Here is a 15,602-nt window from a genome sequence, read left to right on the forward strand (position 1 = left end):
GCTGTACAGTCCTTATTGAGAGGAGCAAACTGGAACTAAAATATTATAAAGAGAGTTTCAACACCTGGATATGAGTTTCTTCTGTGAGGCAGACATTTCACTTAAAGTATAAACAAAATCCACATAGAATACAGTTGTGCTTTTTTTTTTTTTTTAAAGAAAAAACTAACTAGGATGTCAGTATTCTGGCAAGACTGGTATCTTATTTCTTGAAAAAGGTTTGATGCCTTTGGTGTGCATAGATGGCCATGCACTTCTGGATACCAGTAAACCACATGCCCAGCTTGTAATAAATGTCCCACTGTCATGTTGCATTATTATTATTTAATTAAATTTGTAAAATGCCCTTCTTGCGAAGACCACAGAGCAGTTCACAACAGAAAAATGCAAATTGAGAACACAAAATACATTAAACAAAAACCAATAACGTCCTCCCATCACATTTAGAAGGTGATAGAATGTTAACCAGCCAAAGGCCTTATTATAGAAAAATGTTTTCACCTGGGGTCTTAAGTATGTAATGATGCCAGATGAGCCTCCTTGGGGAGGGAATTCCACAAATGGGGAGTCACCACCCTCCAAACCTTTTATGGAGGAGGCACATAAAGAAGAGCCTCAGATGATGATTTCAGGGTCCAGGCCAGTTCGTATGGGGAGAAGTGGTGGTCCTTGAGGTATTGCGGTTCTGAGCTGTTGATTGCTTTATTGGTAAAAACCAGCACTTTAAATTGGGCCCAGAAACTAGAATCAGTGTCATACACTCTAAACTGTCTTACCCCTGTGATCAACCTAGCTGCCAGCTGAAGTTCCCGAAGTTTCTTCAGACACCTTTTCACAGTCCCTGTGACCACTCATCACTACTCCCTGGGCTCTGGTTCCTCCCACCACTACTCTGTTTCCAACTAGTCCATGGCACTAACAAAGTCATCCAACATAGCAGGACTAGACAGTGCTCTGGACACCCCTTGAAATTCATCTGCTGTAACAGTGGAGTCAAGAACCTGGTGGATGCGAGCAAATTTATTCTCAAGACAGCTTGCAAGCAAGTCACAGTGCGCTACCTGCTTCAGGCCAGACTACACTACTTGGAAAAGCTCTACCAGATGGCACAATGAGGATACAATGGAGGTACCAAACTCTGCTGCCTTTGTTGCCTTCACTGCCACTAGGTAGGCCCTATGATGAGCCCTCCTGAACAGGTGGCCCTCCTGAATGGACTGTGTTTAGAGGATGGACTACACCACTTCTCCCTGTACAGCAGCCTTTGTCCAAAATATCTGAGGGCACCAGGTTGGGGGAGAATTATGTGTCTGTAGAGTTAGTGTCTTAGTGGGACTGAAAATTCATAGCCTGTCAGTCCAAGCACTACAACACACTGCTTTTATTAGTTACTATTTTATAAAGTGCTGTACAAAGATTTAAAACAAGATGGTTCCTGCCCAGAAGCTTACACACACAGGCCAGGCTGCCTGTTCTTTATGCATTAGACTCTGTATGTGTCTCTCAAGAGAAATAGTCTTGTTATTTTCAGGCAGAGACACCGTGTAAGTGTGAAAGCCATACATTTTTTACTGTTTGGGATGGGAATGTTGCATTCAGAGTTGTGGATTCAAGCCCTACATTGGGTGAAAGATCCTGCATTGCAGGGGGTTGGACTAGATGACCCTAGTGGTCTCTTCCAAGTCTACAATTTTATGAAAACTCAATACAGTTTACAAAAAGAATAAAGGTTAAAAACAAGCAATTAAAAGTAAAAAAACAACAGTAAGCTAAAACTAGATTAAAACTACATTACATGTAATTCTCTATTTTCATTGTTAAAATCAAACTAACTTTGTATTTATAGTTATATAAATTGTTGCCTGGTGGGCAGGGAAATGCACCTTTTGCAGCCGTCTAAAACTTTAAGGCAGTTAAACAAACGCAGTGTTAGTTTGCTAACTATTAAAAATATTAAACAGCCGCGGAATTTAAAGGTCCTCCAAGTCTCGCGCTTACCTCAAATAACACAAGCCGAGACTCGAACCCGCGGCCTTTCGTTCATTTACGGCCAACCCTATAACCACTCCATTCTTTTGCTTGTTCCCGCCTCCATACGGCCCTAGCTCCGCCTCCTAAATTTGCATTCGCCGAGGGCTGCCATTGAAGGAGAGCGGCAACTCTCGTACGCATGCGTACTGCGTTTATCTTAGTTGTTTAACAACAACGCGAGCGGGACTAAGCGCGAACTTGCGCGGGGTTGAGGTAGAGCGAGAGAGGCTGAAGTAGGAAAAGAACTTCCGGCGGCCAGAGGTGGTGGAGGAGAATACACGCATGCGCGTGAGCCGATGAGTGAGTTAGTCAGGCACCCTCCCCCCTCCTTGCTACAGAGTCAGTCATCGTAGAAAGACTGTAGTCTCAGAGCCGAAAAAGGGAGGAGGGACGGCTTCCGGTAGAGAGGGAGGCGCATGCGCGCGCCTGCGGGCACCCGGGGACTGGTCCCTCCAGAGCGAGGCTCAGTGTGTGCCGAGTGGAAAGTCGGGTTTCTCAGTCAGTTAGTCAGTCAGTGGAGAAGGGAGCGAGCCGGGGCTGCGGGCGGCCACGCAACTTCCGCTTCTTCACCCGTCACCGCAGCCCGAGACTAACTGACTGACTGACCGCCCGTGGGCGGCTGGGGAGGCAGAGTAATAACCTGCAAGACTCGAGTGGCTGCGTTGTGTGAAGAGGAGGCGCCGCCGCCGCCGTTGTTGCTGCTGCTGCTGCTGTCTCCGCAGGCCCGGCCGGACCGGGACGGCGCCAGGCGAACGACCTGGGGGACGCGGCAGGAACCGGACCGGCACCCGTAGCCTGAGAGCGGCCGCGCCGAGCTCCATGAATGGAAATCGGCAGCGCAGGTGAGGCGGAGGCGACGCCTGACGGGACGCTCCACTCCTTAGGAGCCGCTGGCAGCGCTTGGCGTGGGCTGGATCTTGACACAATAGGTGGACTCGGGGAGGGAAGTTTCGGGGAGGCGGTTGGGCGGCAGTTCCCGAATAACTGACCTTGAAGTTACGGGGCTGGTGGCAAGTATGTAGCTTGGGCTTCATGGTGTCTGCCATTTGGGTATGGAGACAACCCGGGGCCCTGGGGTATTTTCCTCAGAACTAAAAATAAAATAAAATATGCGGCTGAAACACAACTAACTGCACGAAGTAAATGTCCTCTGTGGCCCAAAATATTGTTTACTGGTAAGTTCCACTTAACTGACTGAAGTTGAGCTTATTCCTAAGTGCATGTAGGGTTGTAGCTTGAGGACCAATCCTATACTCTTGAGATGTCTGTAAAATCAATAGTTGGATAGGACCAACGTGTCAGGCTGTGTGTGTGTAGGAGCTTGTAGGTAGGTGGACCTATGGAGAAGCTTAGGGAAGTGTGGGTCTGAAATCTTGAACAGAATATGGGGGGACTGGTGTAGGTGTTTTTGCTTCAGCAGAGTGGTCCTCCCAAGGTGCTTGTGGGGCAATTCGGACCCTGAATATTTTATATGTAGCCGTGGAGCAAGTGGCTTGATTATCATTGCCATTGGAGTAGAAACTTGGAATAATTGTGAGGTAAATGTGCTTCTGATTTGCAGTAGTTACTATATAAAAGCACATGTTTGCTTTGGTGATTTATCTATGCTAAAAAATTATTAGCTTCTTGTAACCTATGGGTTACCTGAAAAATCAAGAAATGCATGACATAACTGATCTTGAGAATGCAGTTTTTCTTAAATAGTATTTTCCCCCTGTGTATTTGTGCTTGTCCTCAGGTGAACCCTGGTATGGGTGACAGGTAGATGTGGTAGACATGTATAGCTTGTCTAGACATCAATATTAAATTCAGAAAGTTGCTTAAATTTTGCAGAATATTTGTAAATCCTACTTGTCCACTTGAAATGATTTTGGGTGAATCAGTGGCTGAACTGAAAGAAAGGACGCTTCCTGAAAGTTTGGGAGTCATTTGAATAGCTAACTGCCTTGAGATATTTGCTTTTGTGGATTCTCAAGTGGGAGGGATTCCTGTTTTTTCACAATCATTTCTTTAAGTTTGTTTATAAACATAAGCAGCTGTGTGGGTTTTTGTTTGTTTTTGTTTTACCAAGCCATTATTGAAAGAGTGATTTAATTTTTAAAAATATGGACACGTGTTTGAATAAGTGTTTAAGCAATACTAGCATTGGATCCTATATGGCCTGAGGGCATATGAAACAAGCATTCCTGGTCGGTGCCATATATGTCATTTTTAGTACTGTGACAGAATAAAAGTAGGATTTAATGTACTAAATAAATAGCTACTTGTGTCTGAAAATATTTGTGTTGCAAGTTAAATTCATTGGTTGGTTAGATCATACACACACCAAAACAAAAATTTTCTTTTCACAATTTTAGCAACGTGACAGCTAAAATCAGTTGCAGAACCCCCCCCCCCAAAAAAACCTGCACTAACATGTAACTTTGTATCTCTAGAGCTGCTTCACAATTTATAACTGGAGCCTGAAGTTTTTACTGACAGTGTTGACCAATGAATGCAAATACTTGGATTTTCATGTTACAATGTTAAATGATAGCCACAGCATTTGTTTTCTTAACAGTTTTGGATTCCTCCATTTTAGATTTCTAGCTGTTAAATGCTACTAGCTTTAATACCATTCTTTCAGATAGGGTGCTTTGATCCACAACTTTAGTAGCTAAATTATTTTGAAATAAAAGTTTTACTAGCTTGATATGGCACATATCTAAGAAAGCCTTAGCACTCAGGTGGAAAATCGTAATGCCATTTGATACAAAGATATATAAAGGTGTGTTGCTTTGTAACTTTGGGTTCAAGCATTAAAGGGGAAAAATAAGTGTGTGCTATATGCCTAATACAGAGATAGACAACTTAATAAGTTTTTGCTGGTTTCTTCCACTTTGCAGGATACTGCTGAGTAACACTTTTAGAATTTGTTTGGCTTCCTAATGAAGAATAGTGATCTAATTGTTGTCTGTATGCCATATGTTAGACTTAGTGATATGTATATTCTTTATATCCCTTCTTACTGTACAAAAAATTCCTCTTATGATTTTTAATGTGGAGAATTGAACATTATTAATCCTGGAAAGAAGATATTAGTATAATTGCAGAACTGTGTGTGCCTGTGTGTACTGAAAAAATCAGGAAACATTTGGCTCTTTAAGTCTGTGATTTTAAGCTTGTTTAGAAGTATCTTCATTAAAACCAGAGATTAGGTTCTAAGTAAACATGGCTAAAATAATGACTGCAAATCTTAAATTCTGCAAGCCTCAACTAGTTTATCTGCCAGTTGCACCCTCCCAAAAACTACTGTTATTTTCCTCTAACTTTCATATGGTTAATAATAATAGCATTAATACTATATCATACCTTGTATACAGAGTCAAAGTCATGTGGGATTTCCCTCCAAAGAAAACAAACCTGTGACTATAGAGCAGTAGTAGGAGAGGATGCCTGTGGGCTTCCCAGTGACTTCTGGTTGTTCATTATGGGAAACAGGATGCTAGATTAGATGGATGACTTGATCTAGCAGGGGTGGTCTTATTCTCTTATACCTTGCAGGTAGCCTTTCTTTAATTTTGTCATAATTGGATATTCAATTCCAATATGTCATTATAAAAGCACTAGAACACATTAATTGGTGTATGGGTTTGCTCTACCTGCTCCTCTCCACCCAATTCCTTTTTCTCTTGTGTCTGTTTTTAGATTGTAATCCTAGACAGGGACTCTTTTATGAATGTCATTTGTAATTGTAAGCCACTCTGGGAGCATTTTTTTGGTTGGCGAGTGTGACAAAAATGCTATGAATAAATAATTTAAGAGGTCAGTAAATACTGAGGTGAGTGGGACTAATGTTTCTGATTTCTGAATAAAGTTTGGTTTTATTATGCATAGTTTTGACATAAGGTTGATAATATTCTTATCCAAATAATGGATGCACTGTGAAGGTGAGCTTTGTGGTGCTTAATTCACCCCACCCCCAAAATAACCTTGGCAATAAAGTCAGAGGATCTAAAGCTGGCTCTCTGGAAGTTTTGACTGTCACAGGAGGAAGATAAAAAGATAAAGCTACTCAGGCAGCTAGGGGCTCTTAGTAAAAAATATTTAATTGGTGTTTAACATGTTTGTGGGTGTAGCTGAGGATAGTTTGCAAAGCAGAGTTCTGCATTTAGCTTTCTTGGGAGTTCTGTGAGTCACTGGTATAATTGATCATCTATGTTAAACCTACATCTTAATTAACTTCATTCTAATGGTCTGAATAGCTTCAGAGAAAAATGTTTTATCAACCTTTGGAAAAGAGCTACAAAATATTCATTATGTGCATCTGGAAATGCAGCAGTTACAAGAAAACTAAGTTAGAGCATAAGAGACAGGTTTGGAGATCTCTTCCTTCAGCCTTAGGAACTCAGCTGTCAGCTCCCTGTTTCTGAGTATGCAGTGTTTATGTTCAGAATTGCTGGCTGCCTAAAGGATGCTATAAAATTTGAGATTTTACTCTGGCATCAGGTATAGAGATAAGAAGGAACATGTCACTTGCGGCATGGGTAGCACATTCAAATTTAATGCTGGTGAGGTCAAAGTCCTTCATTAGGTCTATGAAAAAGATGTATGAGGTGCATCGCTGCTCTCAACTTTTCTCCTGCAGTTTTCACACTGAGAGAATCATGTCAACTGTTGATCTCTAAATTCTAAAGGCTCATTGTGACTCTGGAAAATTGTTGGGTGTGTTGTAACTCTGTTTAAGGCAAATAGCTGGCGAGATTGACATATATGTTATGGTAGATACAAGATTTTTACTTATCTGCTAGACTGTACTGTTACACGTCTTACTCTGAAGTATTTTCCCATAAGCGTGTGCACAATAATTTTGCACATGTGGGTGGGGAGACACCATAGATCTTCTGCCAAGCAAGCAGAGGTTGGGTTTCCCCCTTTACTTGAGGAGATATATACAGCTGACCTTTTAGTCATTTGGTGGTATTTTTTGTTTGTTTAATTATATGTCAAGTAATCTTGAGGTTGTTTATTATAATATTATTATTATTATTATTATTTCCTGCCTTTCTTAAGAACATAAGAGCATAACTGAATCAAAACAAAGGCCCATCTAGTCTAGCATTCTGTTCTCCCTGTGGCCAATGAGATGCCTATCAGAAATCCACAAGCATAACATGAGTATAAGTGAACTTTTCTATTGAACCTACTGCCCCAATTCTGAGGGTAGTCCATAGTTATTGTGACTAGTCGCCATTGACTACCTTATGATCCATTAACTGGGCAATTCATTTTTTAACCCTTTTTAACCCTTTTTAACCCTTTTTAACCCTGGTCTTTACTTCATCTTGTGGTAGCAAATTCCACAGTTTAACAGTGTGTTGTGTAAAGGAATCCTGCCTTTTGTCTGTCCTGAATCCTCCAAACTTCAGCTTTGTTGGATGACTTTTCTTTCCCCTTCCTCCACATCATGCATAATTTTTATACACCTTTATTGTGCCCCCCACTTAATCACTTTTTTCTGACCTTCAATGTCCCAAACATTGTTATCTTACCTCATAAGGGAGTTGCCCCTTGATCATTTTGGTTGCCCTTTTCTGGCTCTGCAACATCATTTTTTGAAGTGTGGTCACCAAAACTGTACGTAGTACTCCAAGTATGGTTGTACCAGAGTTTGTGTAATGGTATTATGATAATGGCAGTTTCATTTTCAGTCATTTTCTTGTGGGATGCTACACACTGCATCTTCGAAGATGAAATTCCAGGTGGCATACATAGGTTTTTCAAGCCATCTCCCATCTAAGACTGAACATATATATTCAACTTTAGCAAGGTTACTGCTTCCTGTGCCTTCAGTCCAAATGTCTTTCTTCGTTAAAATTTGTAAACATACTAAGCTAATTTTCATAAATGTTACTTCTTTTTTAATACCACCAGCAGGCTGAGCACACTTAATATACAAACAGTTGTAAAATCATTTGAAAACAGCAATTGGCAGGCATGCTTAAGGGATATTCAGTGTTCAGGTAAATCCTTTGATAACATATCTTCCTTGTTTTGAACATTTTGAAATTCATATTTAAAAAAGCAGCCATAGGACAGGCTTCAGTGCCCAAAATTCACCAGGTGCATTTTGAGACTGGTGTGGGTCCAGTTGCGACCACATGGACATCTGTGGATGCCAGGTTGGGATCTGGCATCTCCATCTGGCTGACCTCTCTAGCTTTCTTAAGCAAGTACTGTAAGCATTTACCGTATATCCCACCTTTTTCTCCAAGGAGTACATGGTTCACCCCCCTCCTTAGTTTATTCCTACAAAAACCTTGTGAAATAGGTTAAAAGGCTGTGACTGACCCAAGGTCACCCCGTGAGCTTCATGACTGAGTGGGGATTTCAACCCCAAGATTCTAGATTGACACTCTAACCACTATAGCACACTAACTATAGGTAATCCACCTAGATTAGCAAGGTGGATCAGACCTGGCAAAGCAAAATGTCACTTAGGAAGGATCTGAAAGATTTTCCTTGAAGCTTGAATTTGTTTTATTCTGGATTGTTTTATTTGACGCTTTAATGTATTGTAAACTGCTTTGAGATTTTTTTCTTTAAGATATAAAGTGGTATCAAAATGAAATAACTAACTAACAAACAACAACAAAATTTCATTGCCAAAAAGGTGCTTAGACATTCCATTGTGGTGACCGAAGTTTAAGGTGCCATTTGGTGATTAGCTTCTGTATCTGAGATTCTTTTTTAAATGATATTTTATTAAGACTTCATAATACAATAAAAAGAAACTAATCTAGACAAAAAGGGGAGAAAAAAAACAAAGGGAAAGAAAAATGCAAAGACTTATCTTATATATCTGAGTTTCTAACACTGACAGGCTTGTCTAAACTGTGGATGAATAGGGTTTTTGCAGCACTATATCCCCTTGATACATATATCTAAGTGATGCACAGAAGTACCACGTAAATATTCTCTCCAAACCTTTAATGTGCTTATTGTGGTTCTGGACTGTGACATGTTTTCACATAAAATTAGATACTGTTATACATTTTCAAAAAGTTTGTTTGAGACCAGTGACTGGTGGCAATAGATGAAATGTAACAACAACAACAACAACAACAACAACAACAACAACAACAACAACAGCAACTTTATTTGCGTAGCCAACAGGCTTGGTCAGAAATATATTTCTTCATGGCAGCACACTGCACATGCCTCATTGGAAACACATCCAGTTTTAAAATTCTAATAGTTTTCATTGGATCTGCATGCATTGAGAGGGAAGGTTTAATCCTTCGTCGCCAACTGTGACACTGACAAAGGTAATCCCCCACCCCTGCACTACTATCAACATTAGTGGGGAGAAACTCCCATTGGTGCCAGTGAGAGATTTTCTTCTCAAAAGCTAATGGCAGTGTAGGAGAGATGATTCATCAGGATTTTGATGTAAGGGTTAAACCACTCTTCTCTTATGCTGCAGTCCCAGTGAAAAGCGTGCCTTTGTCAACCTTCCCCCCCCCCCCCCAAAAGCCCAAACTCTGTCATGCATGCAAGATACCCATTTAACATCCTGTTTGATGTTTGCAGTTTGATACTGTAGTCTTAAAATGTATGTGGATGATTCAACTAACAGGGTGCTGCTAGTTTCAAGCATACATCTGTGTGCTTGTGGGATATGATTCGAGTAACTTTGTTATGCAGGTTGATCAGGAACTGAGGTTGGACAGATTTCTAGCACTTCGCGTTATTGCTTAGATATGCTGCCTTTTGTTAACTAGAGTTCTAGAAGTTAGTCCAGTACTCAAAGATGATTGAATTCTACCTATTGTAGTAAGGCAGGGTTTTCCATTCTGTAATCACTGTCTTTAGCACACATCAGGATTCTAGCCTCCTTACCCACATATAGCATAACACCACCCAAATTGTGTGTTAGTAGTAGAAAATGTAGGTGGGCCAGAAATTGTAGGTTTAAAAGTTCCTGGAATCAAGAAATATTGTTGCAAACTAGAAAGCTCAAGCAAGTTTAGCACATGGTACAGGGAAGGGAAATTTCTTGGGTTCTTAGTTGACTTGACCTGAAAGAAAACTCAGTTTTAGGGATTGGATGGACAAAGTTTGGAAGATCATCATGGTTCATAAATTGACTTGACAGATATGAGCTAACCAATAAACTAAAGCTCAAGCAAACTAATGCACATGTCTTGCTACCTGCTTAGGTTTTTTTTCTCGGCTCATAATTGATTCTCAACATAGGAACACAATACCTGATCATAGTACATGTATTTCTTCTTCGTAGCATTTGCAGTCAGTACTCACCACCACTTTGTTGAGTGATAAATACATACATTAAACTCTAACCTTTATAGTCTTATTGCTATGTTCATACTTAAACTCTGGTCTGAAAGAAATGAACTAGTTAAGTTCAGTATTAATATTCTGTTCTCTCCTTTCTTATAATAATATGTAGGCAGTTAACTCTTCAATGGTTTGTTTTACTTTCATTTTGTATATTTGAAAAGCCTTTAATAAATGTAATATACAGTGAGACCAGACTTCTGCATGCATAATGGAGCTTCCCTTCTCTGACTTCTGACAGGTACCCCAAATCTGCTTCAGACAGTTGAGGACCCTCCAAAACAGATTTAGGGGATCACAGACTGTAAGGTAGAGGAGAGAGGATGGAATTCCCTGCATGCAGCACTGAATATGGGCTTTTAAAAAAAGCAATATTTTCTGATCCTAGGCAAGGAACAGGACACAAAATCTGTTCACTCTGCCTTTCTGAATGGGTAATCACTTAGCCTGTAGAACAACTCCATCCCACTCAACCTTCCAGCCCCTAGGAAAAGGCGTAGTAGTGAGAAACCAAGATTTGCTATTTGTATAAGAACTTGGCTTGGGAATACTTCTGTGTTTGCAGTGTAATTTATTTACTTAAAATTCTATGCTACCCATTAACAAAAGGTCTGTGGATAGTTCTCACACAAGTTAAAACTGAAGTAGAAAATGGAGAAGTGTAAAAAGAACTTTGACGTAAATGTTGAGCAGCTAAAACAGCATCAGAATAAAACCATCAACACAAAACAATTGTTTCACAGAACTTAAGTCTTCATCTGGTGCCAAAAAGATCACATTGTAGGTATAGGTGAGCCTTTCTGTGGTGGACATTCCTCAACCAAGGTGTCACCGCTAAAAAGTGGCACTGGTGACCACCCACCTCACATCATTTTGCAGTGATACCTGGAGAAGGGTCTTTTAAGATATTGGTGTCAGTCCACTTGTGCAATGGGAGTTTCCTTTTCTCTTCTACCCTCCCTCCCTCAGTCACAAAATCTGCTCTGGATGAACCTCTGGAGTAAATGGAGGGTATGTAGAACTGTAATGAGGTAAGAGAGGAAGGGGAAGTCTAGTTGCATCTGCTGGTGTAACATTCAATATCACCTGATCTTAGGGTCTCAGCAGTTATAATATGGGAAGAGACAATAATTTAGGTAATGTATTATAAACACAATCCATATTGTAGCAAATGTGGCTTGTATCACTTTATTTCTTTATATTTGAAAACTTTTCAATAAAATATTAATACCAAAAAGAGATAAATGTGTCTAATTACCTATATAGTTGTTTGACTTGCTTGATTTTTGTTATGTTCATACCTTTTGGAGGCCTTGGTGGTTAGGATTTGTGATGAGGTTGGTGTATAAAACAAGTCACTTTGAAATGTTTGCTAAGCAATTTTCATATGTGATATGAATCTGGTCTTTTAATATATGTGTCTTGTTTTTCTTGTGTTTTGTGAAAGCTTTTTCCAATACAGAGCAGCTTGTATATAGCCCCTGAAACAGTGGACAGGGCAGATTTTAGTGTAGGTAAAAAGAAACATTATGCTATTTTATCTATGATTTGCTTTTCTCCACATACAAGAGATAAATTAACAGCTGATGTTAGAAGGTGGGAATATACACAATTTCTGTCAATGAGTAGGTGTGAAAAAAGGCGGGGTCATTTTTGAGTTTGTCATATCTACATATAATGACATTTGTTGGTTGACTCATTCCAATAGCTCCAAATGAGTTTCCAGTATTTATTTTTTTGAATATGTTTCTTTTTATTTGAGACAGTGTTAGTAAAATGAGAAGTGATAATATTACTTCCTGTACAGGGAATTTCTACAGAAAATGCTAAAAACGGAAGAAGTAATGTTGCTGCCTGCATAGCTAGATATGCCTGAATGCACCTCTTGAAAATGCATCCTCCTTCTGTTTTGGTAGTATTGGCTTTCTATTAAATACTTAAGCTACTGAAGCTGATTGCTGTGAGTAGTGAAACTTCTAATTGTCTCAGTAGATATGGTTCACTTCTGGTTTCACTGTCTTTCTTTTTTTAAAAAAAATTTCTTATTCAAAGTTATAACAAAACATAGTTTCCAAAAACATATCCTTATCCCCCCCCATTTTTCCTCCCCCCACAAAACCCACCCCCCCACCTCACCCCCCAACTTCCCTCAGTTCCAGTCTTTGGTTTCTCCAATAATGCTGTTTTCTGCATGTTACAGAGTTGTATAGATCCTCCAACTGTTTAGCTAATTATTATCAGTAAAAAATTGTGGATGTTTATTCAAAACCTGCCAAGGAGTCCAGTTCACTTTGTTGCGTCTTCAAATACTTTGTGAAAGGTTCCCATTCATCCTTAAAGTCACAGTTATTCTTGTCCCGTAGCTTATATGTCAGTTTTGCCAGTTCTGCATAATCCATCAATTTTTCTTGCCATGATTCTTTAGTTGGGATTTCTTCAGTCTTCCATCCTTGTGCTACCAGAACTCTCGCGGCCGTTGTCGCATACATGAAGATGTTTTTCAACTTTTTTGGCAGGTCTTTCCCTACAATCCCCAACAAAAATGCCTCGGGTTTTTAAACAAATGTTAAATGGTTTCACTGTCTTTCAGCCCCATCTTCAGTTTTGCTAATCATTGTATGATCTTTTTTTTAAAAAAACTTGTGCTTCAAAAACATAGGAACTAATTAGAATGTGGTTCATTACGTAGGGATAGACAGTTAGCTCTCATTTGGTAGGTTGAATACAATGGTACCATTCCATGAACTGAATGAGTTCTCCAGTAATGGAAACTCAGGATTCAGCAGAGGCTCCTGCTCACAAAATGGTGGTGGCGGAGAGGTGATTTTTGCCAATTCTTGCTTGCATGCTGTTCTAGAGGGTTTCCTGCTACTTCAGAGCTGATTTGGAGGAGCTGCAAGGCAGGGGGGCGGGGGGAATTGATAAATCACCTCTTCAGTTCCATAAGCAGGAGCCTCTTTTGGATACAAGGCTCCTCTGTGAATGGAATCTCTTTTTCTCTCTTTTTTGCAATGCCATATTGCCAAAAGATAAATTTGTTTATTTACACATATTACAGTGTGAAAGCCCTCTACTAAGGGGGAAACAGTGTCTGCGCCTTTGTGCTGAAAGCTAATGGCTTAGCAAAAGGGTAGCTTAAACCGGTGGTCTTTACCCTTTTAGGGTCAGGACCCCTGCTTCCTTTATCCCAAACATGCATTTGAGAGCCTACTTGTTAATGTTTTGCTATATCTTTGAATAGTGTTAGTGCTGAAACCCACCTTAGGTCAAGCTGAGACCTTGCAGTGGGTTCCAACTCACTGGTTGAAGGCTGGTGGCCTACCAAGGCACTTTCTGGAAATCCTTTGCTCCAGGAAGCTGAACTGAGGCTTTCCCTCTAACATGGGGGTTGTGATGTTGGGCTGTTCTCTTTAAATAGAGGACTCTTCTGCTAAAGTTGGCATACTTTTCTTTATATTTTATTCAAATAATTTTTTAAAATAAAACACTTTTAAGAAACTAAGGAAATTTGGAATGAACTTTGGAAACTTTAGCTTTCTGAAAGTTTGGGTAGGTCTGAGGATAGTGATGAGTGTGGAAAATATGAAGAGGGTGAAAGGGAAACTGGTGGAATATTAGCTTTCTCACCTTGGCATATTGATCATGCTGGCAAGGAACAAGCGCAGAGGGATTTCAGGAAGTGTTAATTAGATGCATTAAATGCAGCATTTATAATAGTAGTAAGAAAGTTCAGCAACCTTTCGTCAGGCACTGATTGGACCATACTGGAGAATACTCTGTTAACAACTGGCCATCTATATCTGAGAAGGATGAATTCATACTAAAAACTGATGTAAAGAACAAGATTATTACAGAAATGGATGGAACTAGTCCAGGCATAGGCAAACCTGGCCCTCCAGATGTTTTGGGACTACTCCCTCATCCCTGACCACTGGTCCTGTTAGCTAGGGATGGTGGGAGTTGTAGTCCCAAAACATCTGGAGGGCCAAGTCTGCCTATGCCTGAACTAGTTCAAATTCTATTATATGTTCCTCACAAGCGCCATTGTGAGAGGGAGGAATGATTGTGGGTCCTCCCAGGTGACAGCTCCATAAATGAGGAGTATGTCATTTTGCCCCATCTTTCAGTGTGAGCTTAAGTTAGGGAGGCAGTTGAAACGAGAGTGCTGCTGCTACCTTGTATATTTGCATGTATATTTGATGGGTAGATCTGGTTGTCTCTGCTGCATATTGGATCTGCTAGAAGTTGTTATGGTACCCATAAAGGTAAAGGTAAAAGACCCCTGGATGGTTAAGTCCGGTCAAATTCAACTATGGGGTGCGGCGCTCATCTCTGCTTTCAAGCCGAGGTACCCATATTTCATTTTAGTATATAATGATTTTTAAGAGGCTATCTTATTTAATAATTGTTTCCTGCTCTAAAAATACAGATTTTTAATTGCATTTTTGCTGATACTTTTATGAAGTTGCAAACAGCTCTTTTCTTTTGACTTATGGAGTGGTATATAAAATCCTTAGAGTTACTTGGCCTGTTTGGCTTCAGTGAAGGAAATAGAGGTACAGTATATAAGTAGTTGCAGAAATGTATTGGAATTATTTAAAGGGCATAGAGATAGTTGTATTACAGAAGATTGAAGGCAGTGGAACTAATAGCCACCACATTTTACATGAGGTTTCAAACTGCTAAATCAGTGGTAAGAAAGAGGGCCTTCTCAGTAGTGGCACCCACCCTATGGAACGCCCTCCCATCAGATGTCAAGGAAATAAGCAACTACTGTATTTGACTTTTAGAAGACATCTGAAGGCCGCCCTTCAGGGGAAAAACTTCAAGGGAAGTTTTTAAATGTTTGATGTTTTATCTTGTTTTTAATACTCTGTTGTAAGCCGCCCAGAGTGGCTGGGGAGGCCAAGCCAGATGGGAGAGCATAAGTAATAAATTATTATTATTATTATTATTATTATTATTATTAATTCTCAAAGGGTGTGGTGTGTGGCAGGAGAGGATGGTAAGTGTGGAAGGAAGATTCAGAGACAATCAACAAAACATTTAAACAATTCAGTGTAGTATAGCGTAGTATCAAAACATTTTTTTAATTTTCAGAATATGGATAGATACCTTTTCAAAATGAGAGCAAGACATCAAGTGATACTGAGGACATTGACTATTCTTCTACAGTTCTCCATGACATACTGTTGTCAACAGGAATTTTTAACTCTGACAAATATGAAAGA

At 39.9% G+C, this 15,602-nt stretch overlaps 1 protein-coding gene across 2 annotated transcripts in view; it reads left to right on the forward strand.

The window, feature by feature from the left end:
• The first annotated feature begins 1,858 nt into the window (after positions 1 to 1,858).
• Positions 1,859 to 15,602, forward strand: part of LOC308483985 (protein argonaute-3) — a 58,266-nt gene continuing 44,522 nt past the window's right edge. Inside the window, exon 1 of one of the 2 annotated variants that reach the window (XM_081018445.1) lies at positions 1,859 to 2,873. In XM_081018445.1, coding sequence (XP_080874571.1) covers positions 2,855 to 2,873 — 19 coding nt within the window. In that variant the 5' untranslated portion in view covers positions 1,859 to 2,854. The remainder of the gene's footprint in view (positions 2,874 to 15,602) is intronic. The other variant, XM_081018443.1, reaches the window with a different exon arrangement.

This window comes from Podarcis pityusensis, assembly GCF_964106645.2.
Source record: "Podarcis pityusensis genome assembly, chromosome: 8".
In the NCBI taxonomy this organism is placed as follows: Eukaryota; Metazoa; Chordata; class Lepidosauria; order Squamata; family Lacertidae; genus Podarcis; species Podarcis pityusensis.